The sequence below is a fragment of the Capra hircus genome, chromosome 10 (genome assembly GCF_001704415.2).
Source record: "Capra hircus breed San Clemente chromosome 10, ASM170441v1, whole genome shotgun sequence".
NCBI lineage: Eukaryota > Metazoa > Chordata > Mammalia > Artiodactyla > Bovidae > Capra > Capra hircus.
Window position 1 is genome coordinate 45,554,268 of NC_030817.1, and position 17,904 is coordinate 45,572,171.

The 17,904-nt window shown below is 44.1% G+C and overlaps 1 protein-coding gene across 1 annotated transcript in view; it reads right to left on the bottom strand.

Moving 5' to 3' along the window:
• The window catches only part of ONECUT1 (one cut homeobox 1), a 31,685-nt gene continuing 14,586 nt past the window's right edge, over positions 806–17,904 (bottom strand). The window contains exon 2 of the mRNA XM_018054224.1: positions 806–1,138. Within this exon, the coding sequence (XP_017909713.1) occupies positions 849–1,138 (290 nt within the window). The 3' untranslated portion in view covers positions 806–848. The remainder of the gene's footprint in view (positions 1,139–17,904) is intronic.

A 17,904-nucleotide genomic window follows, 5' to 3' on the forward strand; every position in this document is an offset into this window, starting at 1 on the left:
TTACATAGTATCTTGTGTAAAAATAGCTTTGGTTATTAAAATCATTGCAATAAAATACCTGCACTATAATATTAAGTGTGTTCTTTGGTACCTAGGTGATTTTCTTTCTTTAATGGATGGACTCTTGTTTCATTTCTTAAAAAATATCTGAACATTCCTTAACAAACAAAGAGAATGCACTGGTTTAGGTGTCATTCAAATTTCTTTGCTGGGTTTGAATCTGCATTTAGGTTGTGGGCCTGGCAGGTTCAAACGCTAGGCTAGTTGAGCAAAATCAAGCTCCTAATCCCATGAACTCAGACAACCCCACACTATGTTGGTTGCACTCCTATAGCACAACCCTTCCTGAAGACCAGCCCTGCCTAAGTCCCTAACCACTGGTGGTGGTGGTATTGGTGGTGGTGGTGTGCATGTGTACGTGTGGGTGTATTCACGCACACACCCACACACAGTACTGAGACACCATACACCTTCATGGCGCGGTGGAGTGGATGAGAAAGTCTGATCTTAAAGGTGTCCACTCAATGGCTCAAAATCACTATGCTCCAAACCACAAGAGAGCCAAGCACAGCGAGGATGATCACGGACTGAAGCTGTGAGATCCAGTGGTGCCTTCCCGCTCATAATTTTTCTTGCCAAGTTGTCACCTGGCTGAAGTGTGTGTCTCCGAACAAAGTTAGAATGCAGGTGAGCTATGTCTTTGGTTTCTTTGGACTATAAATAACACTTTTTTTTTTTCTTCAAATATTTCTAAGTATAAACCTGCTATCTTGAGGTCCTGGTCTTTAAAAATTTTTTTCTTTTTATTTAAAGCTTTTCCACCGAGGTTTCAGTTCGTGGTTATTCCTTCATGCTTTGGTACAAGTGCTTGATGAAGATGAGTTGCCTGAATTGGAGCCGCCCTCGTCCTGCCACTTGTCCAGACTCCTCCTCCTCGCGTTCATGAAGAAGTTGCTGACGGTGCTCAGCTCCAACCCCAGCTGCTGGGAAATGGTGATTTGCAATTCTTTGGATGGACGCTTATTTTCCTTGAATATTGCGTGTAGAGTTCGACGCTGGACATCAGTGAAGACCAACCTGGGCTTTTTGGGTGTGTTGCCTCTATCCTTCCCGTGTTCTTGCTCTTTCCTTTTGCATGCTGCAAAGAGACACAGACGCTGTTAGAACAGACCAGCTGGGAGACTCGAGAGTAGAAAGGCCCAGCCCATTCAATCTGTTAGGCATTCCTCACGGCCACTTTCTATCTGCTGACCTCCATCATGGGCTGGGAGGGAAGTGTAACAAAGGCATGGAGAATGATGAGGAGATAGAGTTTTGTGAGTAGTGGGCATGGGTCCTGGCTTTGACGAGTATCTGTGTTTTGCTGGTGGTAAATCAATTAACGGAGTATGGACCTTGATTACTCATCTGTGGAATGTTGGGTTTTAGATAGATGAAGTTATTATTTGAACTTTTTTTTGGTTTATCACTATCTGTAAAGTAGATGTAAGAACATCTACCTTACTGGGTTGTGGTAAGAATATATGAAATGGTACGTAAAAGTTAACGTTAACTAGAGGGCTTCACAAACACAGTCTTATCACCTAGAAGTGGGTGTTGCCCTCAAAGCATCTACGGTCTGCTGCTAGTGGAGTACTAAGAACCTAATTGAGGGTCTAAAAGCCAAATAAAAAGGTATTGCCTTTGTTCCCCTTCTGATTGTTTTTGTTTCCTAGGAAACAAACTAGGAAAGAGTTAGTATGTAAGAAAACTCCATAGTGTCCTACCATGCCCATCAAACAGTTTTCCACTGATTCTTAGGTGGAATCAGGACTTGGGGAGCCGGGATGAAGTGCACTTCATCATCACTGGGGCTAAACCGTGACATTAGCCCTGTGCCTCCTTTTTGTTCTTCACAAGAATCTTGCTGTTGGAGTTGCCCTCTTCCCTCGCCTCACCTCCCACCAAGAAGGCCCATTTCCTGCCCATGCCCCTACAGGCAGCTCCTGTATCATGAAGCTGCCTCGTGGCTGCTAGAGCTATTCTGGTGCATCATCCCAATGTGGTCCTCAGGTCCCCAGGGTTTGGTGCTGGATTGGGGTCTCCTCACCTCAGATGCCATACTCCGGTTTCTCAGCTAACTTGGCTCAGTAGCTTCCACCTGCCAAAGGGGCACTGAATTGCTAACGATCCCCTCCCCTCCTTCTCCTGCCCACCTACCCCATCAATGAATCCCCGCAGCCATCCCCACATAACCATGCAACTGAAGTGAAAACAGTGCTCTCTGGCTATGCTTTCACCTTTAAGCAAGGGTTGGTGCTGTAATCCCAGTCAGTTTCCGGCCCCTTGCTGCCACCTCCCCCACTCCCGCCCCCACTCCCCCTGCCGCCCACCCAGTGTAGAGGTTCCGGAGCAGCCTCGGTCATCTTCACAGCTGCTAGTACACTCTGTAAGGTGTACACTCGCACCACAGCAAAAGGCAGACAGGGCGTCTTCCCGGTGGCGATGGGGCCTGCCTCTCTCTCCTGTCGCCGTGGCCGGCTGCCCTACCTACTGCTGTCCCCTGCTCCCTCTCCCGTCTTTTTGTATTCCAGGCTCCTAATTCCTTACTAGGTGGTTCACCGCCTCTGGCTAGGTGCAGCCTCTGTGCTCTCCCCAGTTAGCCCTGCCCTTCAGCCTGCCCCTACCTTTTGTACCCTGCTGTTCCACAAGGTGGATTCCCCAAAAGCTTTAGGTGTCCATTTAGCACAAATCAGTTGAGCAGTCAGAGCAGCTAAAAAGCTATTGGGTACAGGTTGAAAAAGCCTCCAGTCTTCAGAGTGCAATCTGGGAGTCTCCAAGTTTTTTTTTTTTAATTATGTGCTATTTAGTAAAGAATGTTTTGAGTATTACATTCCCTTATATTATTTCTTTATACATGATATGCACTATACAACTGTGTTACAGACATTATAAAGCAAACACAAAATATAGAAAATTTTAAAGGGGTAAAGTAACGTAAATAGATATAGAAATTCTCTTCTACAGTTGAATCAGCTTACTCAGGCCCCGGAGTGCATTTGCCTCACTCCAGGGACCACAGGTCCAATATATTAGGAAATATTAGAACAAGAATTTCAGAATGGACACGAGGGATTGTTGTTTAGTTGCTAAGCCATGTCTGACTCTTTTGCGACCCCATGGACTATAGCCCACCAGGCTCCTCTGTCCATGGGATTTCCCAGGCAAGAATACTAGGGTGGGTTGCCATTTCTTATTCCAGGAGATTGTCCATACCCAGGGACTGAACCCATGCCTCTTGCATTGGCAGGCAGATTCTTTACCAGAGAGCCACCTGGGAAGCCTGGACATGATGGGAGGCCTCTCTTTTATGTCCTCGGTTATGAAAGAGAGATTTTAGGCTAGTCAGGCCTTCTGGTACCTTTTATAACACATTCCATAGATCACTGGCTATGTCCTTTGCCCACCATGACAGAAAACATCTACATAATGGGAAAGATTTATTAGACACCCAACTCCCTCAGAGCATTGAGCTGTATATACTGAACTAAGTGAGAGAGTCCTTCCCCTCAGGCAACCCACAGCCTTCACTGGACAACCAGATTAAGTCCCTGAAAAAATAAGCTGACTAGACTAAAGTCAAGTCTAGTTAGTTTGTGTCAACCCAAGTAGACGCATCTTTACATAATACTGATGCGCGCGGCTGGTTGATTCATTCACTTACATTCAAAAACGAATATAACACAAGCCTTTCTCTTAAGGAAGTCAATCTAATGGTTATGTAACCTAATAACTGCAGGAGTATGACAAGAGCCTACAGGATATTATCTCTGCTTGAGGATATTAAAGAAGGCATCACACAAGAAGGATACTTATGCTAGGCCCTAAAGGATGAAGAGGAGTTTGCTAGTGAGAAAGTGGGAAAACGTCATTCCCAGCAATGGCAACCCACTCCAGTAATCTTGCCTGGAAAGTCCCATGGATGGAGGAGCCTGGTAGGCTGCAGTCCATGGGGTCGCTAAGAGTCGGATATGACTGAGCGACTTCACTTTTGCTTTTCACTTCCATGCATTGGAGAAGGAAATGGCAACCCACTCCAGTGTTCTTGCCTGGAGAATCCCAGGGACGGTGGAGCCTGGTGGGCTGCCATCTATGGGGTTGCACAGTCGGACACGACTGAAGCGACTTAGCAGCAGCAGCAGCAGGGGGAGTAGCACTTGTGAAGGACTGATAAGTGTTAGGAGACTGGTGGTGGAGCAAGGTGCATGCAAGGAGGAAAGCTGTGGGGGCCAGGCTTCACACATAGACCGTGATCAGATATGAATTATCTTGTAGGTAAGGTTTGAGTAAGGCTGCTGTGCGATTGAATTTTAGTTTAGAAACCCCCCTCTGGCAGTGTTGTGGGGGGGTGGTGAGGTGGAAAGTAGCACTTCAGGACATGTATGCTGACATGTGCTACTTTGACCTCCTTTAGGACACTCATTCTTGCACCTGTTGGAAGATGCTGGTGACTCTCAGCTGAGATCCATGGTGGGAACTGCCCTTGGCCAAAGGTTATGCCATCCCAGAGAGAAGCTGAGGGGCTAGACACATCCAGGGGGGGATTGGGGGAGTAGGGGATGGGAGTATGAGGGCAGAGGTTGAAGACGGTGGAATGAATTGGTTTAAGGCTCCTCCACACCAAACCCTTGCATCTAGTAGGGACAACTTTGAAGCATTATCCAGCTCCAGAGTACCCTGTAGGATGGGATGAGGTTAATTTTTGCAACTTTGTTAAAGTTCAACTCCATCTGCCTGGTTGTACTTCCTCCACGCCCTTCCCTACTCAAAAAGGGTTAATCTCCATAGCCCTCTTTCTGCAGGCAAGTCTCAGAGTCTGTTTCTCAGAAAACTTGGCATAAGCCAGTTAGAAAATCAGTGTTATGAGGACCCCAAGATAGACAATGGCAGTTGAAGATGGAAAATAGGAAGCAAATTTAAGAGCTTCTTGGAAGGGAGAACCAAGAGGAATTAATAACAACAACCTTGCTGGGAGGATGGAGTTCAGAACATCTCCTAGGCTTCTGATTGGATGGTAGTAAGGGGGCCATGAGGAATGCAGATGGAGGAATGAGTTTTATGAAAGCAGTTGTCACTTCTATGAGGGACAAATCCATCTGAAGTGCATGTTGGACATCCTGTTAAAGATCTCCAATAGGTGGCTGTCCAGCAGAGGGCAGAATACATGGGGCCTGGACCTCAGGGGAGAGATCTGCATTAGGAATATAGACTGGGAGTCGTTAGGGCTCTAGACGCTTCCCTGTGCAGAAGCTGGATTGGCCGAGTAAGAAAGTAGAGAGCTCTGTAGAGTGAAGAGTGGACTAAATTACACAGAACACATACCTATGTTAAAATAAATAACTGAGCATCGGGTGCAGACTCTACTTATTTATCATTCAAAAGGCAAAACTAAGGGAAATCACAAAGAGATATCTATTTTCAACCTAACTAGGGTAACCAAGGGCTTTCCAGGTCGCTCTAGTGGTAGAGAACACACCTGCCAATGCAGGAGACATAAGAGACTTGGGTTTGATCCCTGGATCTGGAAGATCCCCTGCAGGAGGGCATGGCAACCCACTCCAGAATTTTTGCCTGCAGAATTCCCATGGACAGAGGAGCCTGGTGGGGTAGGTCCATAGGGTCACACAGAGTTGGACATGACTGAAGCGACTTAGCATGCACACACACAGGGTAACTGAATGACTTCAGTGTGGTCCTTAGCACTTGGAAGGACTTGGCTGAAGCTACTCCAGAGCACCCTTTCCCAAATGGCATCAGAGGCATGATATTGTCTCAAACATGAGTTACTTGAAAAGATGGCTTGCAGGCCAAGTACTTTCAGAAAAACCTACTATACATAGCCTCTTCTTCAAAATGCATAATATGTGTTTAGCACATATAATTATGTTCTCAAATTTATTTAATTCCAGAACTCTGGTAGAGACTGTCTGTCTATGTCTTATGCAATACTAATTCTGGGGAAATGCAGTTTGGAAGTTCCTGCCCTGAGCTTTCAAGCCTTGCAAATGTCACTCTGTCAGAACCTGGGAAGTGGGATTCTCCTGGGGCAAGGAGCCTGGCCAACTCATTCTGTCTCTCCAAGGCAGGCTGCCATAGTGCTTGGATGTAAGGGGAGCTCAGTACCCATATGGGTACTGGATGGGGTGACTGTGATTAAATGTGTGTGGTTATATCTGGAAAGAGCTTTGTACAGAAGTTGGAGTGGCCGAATAAGAAAGTAGAGATATCTATAGAGTGAAGAGTGGACTAAAGCTTGCTGAAGGTCAGTGTGTAACCTCAGTGAGGTGCCCAGGAGAAGCAGCCCACAGAAACAAAATCATGCTTCTAGAAGAGTGTATAGCATTATAGTTGTGAGACCTGTTAAGAGAGTATAAATGAGAGCAATGTTTTGGCATTTCCATGGAACTCATGTCAGGGTACATGTTGTTGTTGTTGTTGTTTAGCAGCCTAGTTGTGTCTGACTCTTTTGCGACCCTATGGACTGTAGCCTGCCAGGCTCCTCTGTTTATGGGATTTCCCAGGCAAGAATACTGGAGTGCGTTGCCATTTTCTTCTCTAGGGTGTCTTTCTGACCCAGGGATCAAACCCGCATCTCCTGCATTGGCAGTTGGATTCTTTACCACTGAGCCAGCAGGGAAGCCCCAGAGATTACCTAATATAAGGTTGAAAACCAGCAATTGGTCCATAAAAGTGTGCAGTGGATAAAGAGAGAGAATGAGAAAGTGGGAATAAAGTCTGACAATAGGAACCACTGCTTAGGGAACAGTATTGCATGTGTTTTATAAGAAAATTATATTTTTGAGTGGGTATATAGTTTTCACTAAAAATAGAGTAGTTATCACAGAACTGGACTAAAGGGAAGAAGATTCCTATTACATGCAAAAGGCAGTACTGAAGAGGAAGAAGACTCATCCCAAGTCACCTCCATGAAGGTGGGCAAGTAGATGTGTTTGCAGGATGCAGTGGCCAAGTGTAATGGGGCTGTCTCAGGTGACTTTGATCTTCTCTGGGAGCCAGGTCACCTACAGTCAGTACTGTGTGGGAGACAGAACCAGGTGTGGAAGACAGTAAAAGGCAGAGAGTGATTTTATGTATCACAAGATTAGAAAGAATTGCTTTTTTAAAGGCAACGCATGAGGACGTGGGCAAAGGACAAGCTTTCATTTCAGGCATGCCTGGGGTCTATGCTTTGCCCAGAGTTGGCAAGAGAGAACCAAAGGTATTTCAAGAAATATGAATTCTGAAAGATGTTGAAAGGCATTCCATGAACAATGAGTTTTGAGGTCAGGCAGTTTGGGAAATGCTGAGTTAATGATTAAGCAAGCTTCTTTAATGCAGGACTTCTCAGATTAAACATGCTAATATGCACTGATGGTTTCTAGCTTATGGAGGCTCTCAAACTTATTTGATTAAGCAATTCTTTACTCAGAGATTCTCTCAGGAATGGTGTTGCTTAGAACCATGTCTCTCAAAATCTGGTTGCCAGACCCATGCTGGTCTATAAACTGTTACTGACCTGTAGCAAGATCAGAAAATTGAGAATAAACAATTAGAAAGTTTTATGGCAGTTTGACATTGCTCCAACATTCTGTGATTATTGTTCTAGTAATACACTTTTTATTGTATTATCAAAACTATTGGTCCAGAACATATGGAAATTAGAGACAAACGTCACTATACAAAGTTGAAGAATCCCTGTCTTAGAATATACTTTATAAAACATGGTATACAGTGACATCCTAGAATCAGCTGTCACCCAAGCATTTGTGTGTCAACATATCCATTTTCCTGATTTAAAGAAACAAAGGACTTTACAACATCTAAACTGCTGACTGAGCTGTGCAAAAGTCTGCCAAGAATTTGTTTGGGAATAAGTAGGCACATTGCTGTACACCTGAAAATAACACAATATCGTAAATCAACTATAGTTTAACAATTACAACAAAAAAAGATATGCTGTGCCATATTCAAAAAAATACATAGGTACAGACATGTGGGTTTGAGAGACATTTATAAAGCCAGACAGAATTATAATACAGCTTCTTAAATGAACCTGAGCTCACAGGACACACGCTCAAGTCCCAGCTCTGTGGCCACTGATAGATGTGTGATCTTGGGGAAGTTACTTGTCTTCTAGAGCCTTAGTATACCCAGCTGCAAGGTAGAGGACAATGGCCTTCTTTCCTTTCAGGATTAGAATAAGCATTAGGTAAGATAAGCTATGGGCTTCCCAGGTGGCACTAGTGAAGAACCCACCTGCCAATGCATGAGACGTAAGAGACGCGGGTCAAGGGTTTGATCCCTGGGTCAGGAAGATCCCTTGGAGGAGGGCATGGCAACTTGCTCCAATATTCTTGCCTGGAGAATCCCATGGACAGAGGAGCCTAACAGGCTACAGTCCATGAGGCTGCACAGAGTAGGACATGACTGAAGCAACTTAGCATGTACACAAGATCTGATTGTTGAAATGACTGGCAAAATGACAAACGCTTAGGAGATATTCTAGGTGTTTACAAATTAATTCTCTGATCTTTTCTTCTCTGATCAAGATGCAAGTGTAAACACTGAATTTACACAGCAGGTTTGGGTCTTCGCTCTGTCTCTAGCCTGTGGTATAAGCTTGGGCACATCACTTAAATCTCTTTTTCTGCATCCTTTCAATGAGTAGGCAGAGTTCTAAGGCCTCTGCAGGCTTTAAAGCCCTGTGAGTCAATGAGTAAACCCATGCAGTATCTCTCCTGGTGTCCAAAGTCTTATATTATCTGTTAAAAAATTTCCAAGGTAACCATACTCTGTCTATTAGAATATATAGCCACTATGGTAACTCTTCCATTTTATCTTCTCCATCCTTTTGGCTTCTCAAAAAGAGAAGGTAGTTGCTCTGCAGGGACACCGTCCAGTTTTGCAAACAGTCCGGATCACATTCTTCACAGTGGCTTCAGACTTATGAGCTTTAGAGATGAAAATCATAACAGCAACAACCACAGACCCTGTGAACAGTTAAGCATTCTGAGCCCTTGAACAATAGGTACTTTATATTTTTCATTAAAACTGTAGGAAAATTGTCTGACTTTGCTTCTTGAGGTTCTTGGTATATCTGTCCCAGAGTTGGCTGCTTCACATAGCACAGAATTGTGGGTTAAAGAGGACCACCACTTCCTTGGTGGTCCAGTGGCTAAGACTCTGGGCTCCCAATGCAAGTGGCCCAGGTTCGATTGTGGTCAGAGAACTAGATCCTGCATGCCACAACTAAGAGTTCATACGCTGCAACTAAGACCTGGTGCAGCCAAATAAATATTTATTTATTTAATAAATTCATTTATTTATCAATAGATAGAAGAGGCTGTCTTCTTGGGGGCACTAGTGGATGTTTCAGTGTGAACTTATGGAAAGTACACCAAGGATCCAAGTAGACTGAGGGTGTCCATTATATTCTCAGTCTATAAGGGAGGAAGGTTCTGAAAGGAGCACCACTCTAGTTGTTGAAAGTTTTAGGTTCTGGTTCTGTCATTAATTAGTTGAATGGCTGGGTTAAATCCCTTAACTAGGCCAGTCCACGTTCCTTAACTGTATAATAATGTAGGAATTTGACTAAAAACTTCACAGTTCCTTCTGGGTGCAGCCCTATGACTTGACGTGTGTAAAGAGCTTTCAATATCACTCCAGGGAGAAGACACACAGTTCAGATTTCTATGTCCTAAGTGGGCACTTGGAGAAGTGAGAGGGTTGAAGTGTTCACTCTAGCTGGCCCCCTCCCGGACACCCTGCCCTCTAGTCTCAGAATATCCCCGTGCCAGCACCATCTTCTCCCTCCTGGCAGGCGGTGGGGAGGGAAGACCTCTGGGCAGAGCACCTGCAGATGGAGTAGGAAAGGGACTGAGACGTGTGTGCCCAGTGAACAGTATCACTAGGTGGGACCAGAAAGCTGAACTTCATAAGCTGTAATGACAATTTGAAAAGGTCTTCTAGAAAACTTTCACTTATCTTAGTTACACTAAGGAGGAATATGGAGAACTGTGTGTGTTTGGTGGGGGTTGTAGATGTACAAACGAACAAGTGACCAAGAAGCCACAGTATCCGCTAGAATAAGATGAGGATGGAGTCAGGTGAAGGATAAGCTGTGTGTCTCTCACTTTAGAGACGTTATTTAATTTTAGCAATAGCTCGGTGAGGTATGACATTTAATAGGAAATTTGGGACTCAACTGGAGGAGAGAACAGTTTTGACCTCAATGTTTGGATGGAGACCTCTAGAGAGGAAGGATGAAAGGACTTGAGGGGTGCCAAGACAGAACCAGGCTTGGCTGATTCAAATCTGACTTATTTGGTGATCTGCCTCTATGGGACTGAGGAAGGAGACTGTATGCCTGCAGCTCCCCAGTCACACCTGGCTTTTACCCTGAGGGTCCTTATACTATAGCCATGTACTTTCCGCCTCCATACAACTGCTCAAGAGTCTGCTGTCCTATTGTGACTGAGGGGAGGTGGGCCAGGGAGCAGAAAGGGGAAGGCCTGGGATTCCAGGGCACCATGAAACTGCACTGTCATCTCTAGACAGTGTGGCACTTTATCAGGGGCCTGTTAGAAACACAATGTCTTCCCCCTAAAGGTTGCTGACAGAGCTGAAAACTACAACCTGCAGAGCCAAGTGCCCTTGAACAGGTGAGCCTGCCATGTCCCACATCACTCAGGGAAGGCCTGGCCTGGAGCTGGAGGAGGGTCTGGGCAGCTGCTCCTCTCCTGCTCCAGGGTCTCCAGGACCAGCAGGGTGCACGGGGAGGGCAAAAACACACACTGAAATTCCACCCAGATTCCTGACCGAGTCAGCAGGGATTTTCTTGCACGTCCTGCTCAGGGGAGCTTGGGACTTCATGGGTAGGAAAAGGGATAAAAAAGCAGTGGGACCAGAATGGGCAAATACATAGGGACTGAAAGTAGTGGGCGGTTGCCTGTGGCTGAGTAGGTAGTGAGGGGCATGGAATGCAAGGTCTGCTAATGGGTACAGGCTTTCTTTTTGGGGAGGAGATAAAAAGGTTCTAAAATTGTGCTGAAGGTTGCATAGCACTGTGAGTATACTAAAAACTACTGACTTAACACCCTTTAAATGTGTAAATTGTATAGTATGTAAATTATTTTTTAGTGCGTGCATGCTAAGTCACTCCAGTCATGCCTGATTCTCTGCAACCCTGTGGACTGTGGTTCTCCAGGCTCCTCCATCCATGGGATTCTCCAGGCAAGAATACTGGAGTGGGTTTCCATACCCTCCTCCAGGGGGTCTTCCTGGCCCAGGGATCGAACCCAGGTCTTTTATGTCTCCTGCATTGGCAGGTGGGTTCTTTACCAGTAGCACCACCTGGGAAGCCCTTATTTCTTAGTTAAACTATTTAAGAAAGAAGTAGCTGGGCACACATACAGAGTGAGCCCTCTGCTCTCACTGCCCACCTGCCATGGAGAGGAAACCTCTCCTGGACGAACAGGGATGGTGGCATTGCTGTTCATGTGTACTGAGCCCCCAAACACTGTCTCTTGAAAGCTGAAGCTGCTTTTAAAGTAAACTCTACAAGACAATACACGTTTGAAGAGGAAGCATGCAAATAGAAGAGACTTCAGTAAGACGAGAATGGGTAACAACATGGTAAATCAACTATATTCCAATAAACATTTTTTCAAAAAGACAAGAATGGGGCAACTATGGAGGTGAATATGGGAGGTTCCTGAGCCCATTTAACAGGCCGGCATCCACCTTGTGGAGATCAGAGAGTCAGTGGGTGGGCCACACAACTGCAGGATTAGAGCTCAGACTGCAGGAGTGCTGGATCATCATGTTATCTGCTTTGCTTTGTGTTATGTTACTGTCCTGTGCATATTTTTTATAAGCCAAGCCCCTCGCTGTTCTGGGGATGGAACAGCTCTTAAGCAGCAAATTTACCCTTCCCACAGTATAAAGTACAATTTGAAAAGCAACTCCAGTGAGTTCTAACTGATACAGCCAAGGGCAGCCTTTACACGGGAAGGGAACACCTGCATGGACTATTTGGTAATGATGATGCCCAGGAGAGGGAGATGGGGCCAGTACAACCTGCTGGACACAGGTGAGCTTTGTTGGTGTCTATGACTTTGTGGGTAGCTCAAGCACCTATGGAAATTCTTCTGGGCATGCATATGAAACACCTAATACAAACATGGAAAGAACAGATGTCCCTAGTCAAGGATGATCACTGTACCTTACCCCTGTACCATGTTTTACAGTGCTTAAAACACCTCCATTAAACCTTCCCATGTGATCCCACAAAACTCAGGGGAGGTAGAAATGGATAGTATGTCTTTTTCTGTAAGTGAAGAAACACTGTTAAAGAGGTGAGGAAACTTGCCTATGGGCACACAGCTGGTTAACCTGGGGACCTCCAACTCCACTATGCCCTGGAAGCAGATGCAACACAGTGGACACATCATGAAATCTTTCCCCAGGATGGTTAAATAGGGAAGGAGCAGCTGGTGAGGGGAGCCTAGGGAACCCAGAGCCTTGGTGAGTGGAGCAGAAGCAGGTGGCTAGGCAGGCAGCAGGCCTGTTATCAGCCAGACGGGTCTGGCAGAAAGGACTGCATTGGCCCACCCAGGAAAGTGGGTTGCATGCAAGTTGAGATGAAGGAAGCCCAGGCAGAGAAGGGGATGCAAGACCCACAATGGCCTGGGAGAGGGGCCAGAGTGAGTCTAGTCTCAGTAGGGGCACAGAAGAACACTAGAGGCTGTCTCGGTGCGGATATCGGCTCTGAGAGAAAGCAGAAGAAACCTGAGCTGATCCAAAGCAAAGGAAAGATGGAGAGCAGCTAAAGTCAAGAGAGGTCTGCTGCACCAAACTCAGGTTGGAAAAGTTGCCCAACCCTCTCACCTCTCCACCCTGTTTGCTTCTATAACTGAGCTGTTCAAGACACAGACCTGCCTTCCTACCCATCTGCTGCCTGGAGTCCTCCAAAATACTTCCATCAATTTCTCTTCTCTAAAGAAGGCTCCAGAGCTGTAGCCCAAGAGGTTGGACTTTATGACCAAAGGAGAGCAGAGGCTGGCTGAGCCTGTGAGGGATGGAATAGAGTCGACTGAAATGTACAGCTGCTGACAGTAACTGGTGGAGCCCCTCAATAGTTTGGGCCCCGATAATTACAAATATGTGATATCGACGCCCTAGTTATGATGTTGATTCTGCAAAATGGTCACAACAAATGGCAGACCTGATGAATTACATGCTTATTATGCATTATTATCTCATGCAGGCCCATTGTGAATTGTAAGTCTTAGCTTATCGATCCCATTTCTTTAATTAATAGCCATATATAACACTTCACAATATTCACAGCAATTGAAAGTTATAAAATGGAACTCCTTCAAAAATAGCCTACAATTTTGACTTTTCGCTTGGTCATCAGACATTTCTTAATTTTAAATTAGTGGTTTTCCTTGATTTCATTTCTGGAAAGTCATCTGCAGAGTCAGTTGAAAATGCTCTTCTTCCAATGACACATGTATCATACAGTTGGCCTCACAAGGATCTCCAGAAAGCCTGAGAGAAAGCCCTTGGTGGCTGCTTCATCACGAGATTCAAGGACCTTGACGTTCTGATCCCAACCACTGTTCCCACCTCACTTCCCACGGCTGCCCAGCCACCATCCATACTAAGTCACATTACTCAGAAGTCAGTCCTAAATCTACAATGAATGTTCACACTTCTATTCCTTTGCTCAAGCTGTTTCCTCACTCAGAATGTCCTTCTCTTTCTTTTCCCTAACTCAAGGCTTAGCTCAAGCATCTCACTTTCTATCAAGGCTTCTCCATCCCCTGTCTCATCTAGGGAGAACTGTGGTCTCCTGTGCCCACAGAGCTCCCCAGAAAATTACTTATTACCTACCCATCTCTCTCACTAGGAAACAATAATGAGTTCTGTCAGAGTAGACTTCAGATTATTAATCTGGCATACTCAGCGTCCTTGTTGGATAAGTAAGTTGGATGTGGGCCCATAGAAAATGGGGAGCCATCCAAGACACAATCCTTTGAAAGTCCCCAGGTGATTCTAACACGTAGCTAAGGCTGAGAACCACTATTCTAAATCAGTGCTTCTCAAACTTGAGTGCATAAACTTGAGTCATTTGGACATCTTATTAAGATGAAAATTCTGATCTGGCTGGTCAGGGCAGAGTCTGAGGTTTCTGCACATTTAACAAGTTCCCAGTTGCTCACTACTCAGTCACTGGTCCAGGATGGTCCTCTGAGTGACCAGGGTCTAGAGTCCAGAGCAGAAACTGTAAGGTGTGGGTCAAATATATCAGCATCACCTGGGAGCATGAAGGGGAGGCTTGTTCAAAATGCACATTCCAGAACCCTATCCTAACCCTACCGAATTAGATTCTCTGAGAGAATAGGATTCACAAACATACATCTTCCCAGGTTTCCCAGGTAGTTTGGAATAAAGTTGGAGGAAATTCTGTCATTAACTGATAGAACTTCCTAATGCTGAAGGGCAGAGGGGTGGCAACTGTGGAGCTGAAGAGCACTCCCTCTGGAAAATGAGGGTACTTCACACCCGTATCTTCCTCTTCCTCCTGATTATACACCAGGCTGGCAAAGGAGCAGAAACAAAGAACTGGGGGCTTATCTTCTTTTATATCACACTTCCACACCCACGCTGACAAAAGGACCCTGATGAGTCTTCACTGGACCTGTTTCATGTTTGCTGCTGCTGCTGCTAAGTCGCTTCAGTCGTGTCCGACTCTGTACGACCCCATAGACGGCAGCCCACCAGGCTCCTCCATCCATGGGATTCCCCAGGCAAGAGTACTGGAGTGGGGTGCCATTGCTTTCTCCATTTATGTTTGTTGCATTTAGGGTATTTTTAAAGTATTATTGTATACAGTAACATGTTGGTACAAAGGTACATACACATAAACCTATCATAAACCTGTTCCACATATTTCAGGCAGGGCTTCTCAGACCTTAACATGCTTTAGAATCACTTGGAGAGCTTGTAAGAACTCAGGTTACTGAGCTCTTTCCCAGTAGCTTGTAAGAACTCAGATTACTGAGCTCTTCCCTTCTAACAAGTTCCCAATGATGTTGGGGCATATGTATGTGAGAAGAACTGCAAATGAATACTACAGAAAATTTTTTAGCGGGTTTATTTATTTTATGGGTATGGGTGAAGCAAGTTTGAAATGATTTTGGATGTATCACAGGATTGAGCAAATGAGTAACTGTGCATGTGGGTTGGTGGGGTGGATAAGTTATTGGGTAACAGGGTTCTCACTGTAGAGGAAGGGACGTACAATTATGGAATGTGGGTAGGCAAGAAAAAATCCTATGGGGATATATTACAGTTAGATGGGGAGGTGCAAATTCATGATTTAAAAAATATGTATGTAAGAATGTTTATGTGTATGCTTTCATGCTCACTCAGCTGTGTCCGACTCTATGAGACCCAAGGACTGTGCCTGTCAGGCTCCTCTGACCATGCGATTTCCCAGGCAAGAATACTGGAGTGGGTTGCCATTTCCTCATCCAAGGGATCTTCCTGACCCAGGGATCGAACCCACGTCTCTTGCATCTCCTGCACTAGCAGGTGGATTCTTTGCCACTGTGCCATTTGGGTTTAGGTGCACATATATATTATGTATGTACAAGTGCATATGTATGTTTGTGTGGTGTGTGTGCATAAATAGACATACATTTTTTCCCCCTGGATTTTTCTGTGAGGGCTGGAAAACAAAGTCACCCTGGTAGCCATGAGCACACTTAGTACCCAGGCCTTCTTGGTCTCTAACACCATTCCTCACCACAATAAACCATGGCTTGTCAAAGAAGAGGTAGACTCTAGGACTTGGAACATCTTATAACAAAAAATGCCATAAAGTTTAAAGGAAAAAAAAAGATAGGGAGAAGGAGGATGAGAAGGAGAAGGAAAAGACAGAAGCATGTCACAAGAACACATGAGCCAAATTAAAGGGGTTCTCATTGTCAAATCTGAGAAAGCTTGAGAGTACCAAAACAGGTATGTACAGAACTGAATTAGAAACCACTGGGAAAGAAGGAATGTGTGAATCCACACCAATAACAAATGGGTAAGTAAATGAGAGAGAAGGGGCTCTTGCTTACAGAAGAAAGCTGAGAGGTGACTGTCAAACAAGGCAGGAAACTGGAGATGGAAAATCATTTTGAAGCCGTAGCAATGAAGAGTAGGTCAGGCAAGAATCAATAGTTGCTAAATCTGGGGGGAATTTTGATGAGTAGTAGGATATTTGCATAATCTTATCAGTGGACAAAAAAGTGAACTGTGGCTACAGAGGAAACATCTGTACTCTTGGAAATACATTCCTAAGTACATAGGAGTGAGGGGCCATGATGTATGTAATATACTCTGAAATGGCTAATGAAAACATTTCTGTGCATATGAGAGAGTGAGAGAAAGAGAGACTGAGAGAAACTGGCAGACAGATAGACAGCATAGGTGCACAAATGATAACACAAATGGGATAAAGTGTTAACAATTAGTCAACTGGTGGGTAAATGGTATATGCTCTTTGTACTATTCTATTTTTGTATCGTTTGAAAAATTTGAAATTTTCAAATAAAATCTTAAATCATGCTTTTGATTAATATTCACATTGAGATAAGTTTGATTGTTAACTCTTTATGAGCTTAATTTTGTGAAAAATTAAAATTAAAAATGTGTTTTATTTATGTACTTTTAAAACCTAGAGGAAAACAAACCAATATATAGATGGTATCATTTCTGGGTTACAGAATTATGGATGATTTGATTCTGTTATATTGTTTATAGTGTTTCATATTATTCAAAGTTATTAGAGAAAAATTATTTTTGAAAAAGGACAATATTCACAAAAGTTTTACATATAATATTGCTGACTGTTATGTCATTGATTTCTAATAGCACAAACAAAATAAAACAAAAAACCTGAAATCATTGAAATGTCCAATGACAGGAAAGGTTGTTGGAGAGGTTATATAAATTATGATACTTCTAAAATATTAGTCATAAAATTTATGTTTGCCCAATCAATTTATGGAACCACCTAAGTATCCACAAATAGGGGGTTGGTTAAATTATAGCATAGCCGTAAAACACAATGTGCAGAATGTTTTCTGACCCAAACTGCTCCAGGAGTAGGGGGAGGGCTTTGACTCTTTGCCGTCTTGCAAACTGTAAACATCTTAGCTATACAAATCTGCTAAATGAGTAAGTGCTCAGCTCAGTTCAGTTCAGTCGCTCAGTCGTGTCCGACTCTTTGCGACCCCATGAATTGCAGCACGCCAGGCATGAGGTATTTGGGAGAGGGCAGGGATGGCGGAATTACCAGGGGTTTTCTCTTGTCTCCATTATTCTTCCATGTATTTTCAAATGTTCTATCATAAATTTGGTAACAAGGGATTTTAATTTTAAAAATTGTAACAAAGTATGTATGGATCATCCCATTGAGAAAAGATTGGAAAGATATTCACAAAAATGAGGATTACCTATGCTTATGGATGATTCTTGTCACCTTTTTTCTTGATTAGTAGTAATACTTGTAGAAAGAAGTTATGTTTTAAAAGCACTAGATGATCATTAAGAAGTCTATAAATAATATTGCTAGAGAGGGTGTGCAGGAAAAGGAATCCTCCTATACTCTCAGTGGGAATGTACGTGGGTGCAGCCACTATAAAGAACAGTATGGGGGTTCCTTAAAAAACTAAAAATACAGTTACTATGTAATCCTGAAGTCCTACTCCTAGGCATATATGCAGAGGAGACTGTTTTGAAAAGATACATGCACCCCTATGTTCAATGCAGTACTATTTACAACAGCTAAGACACAGAAGCTGC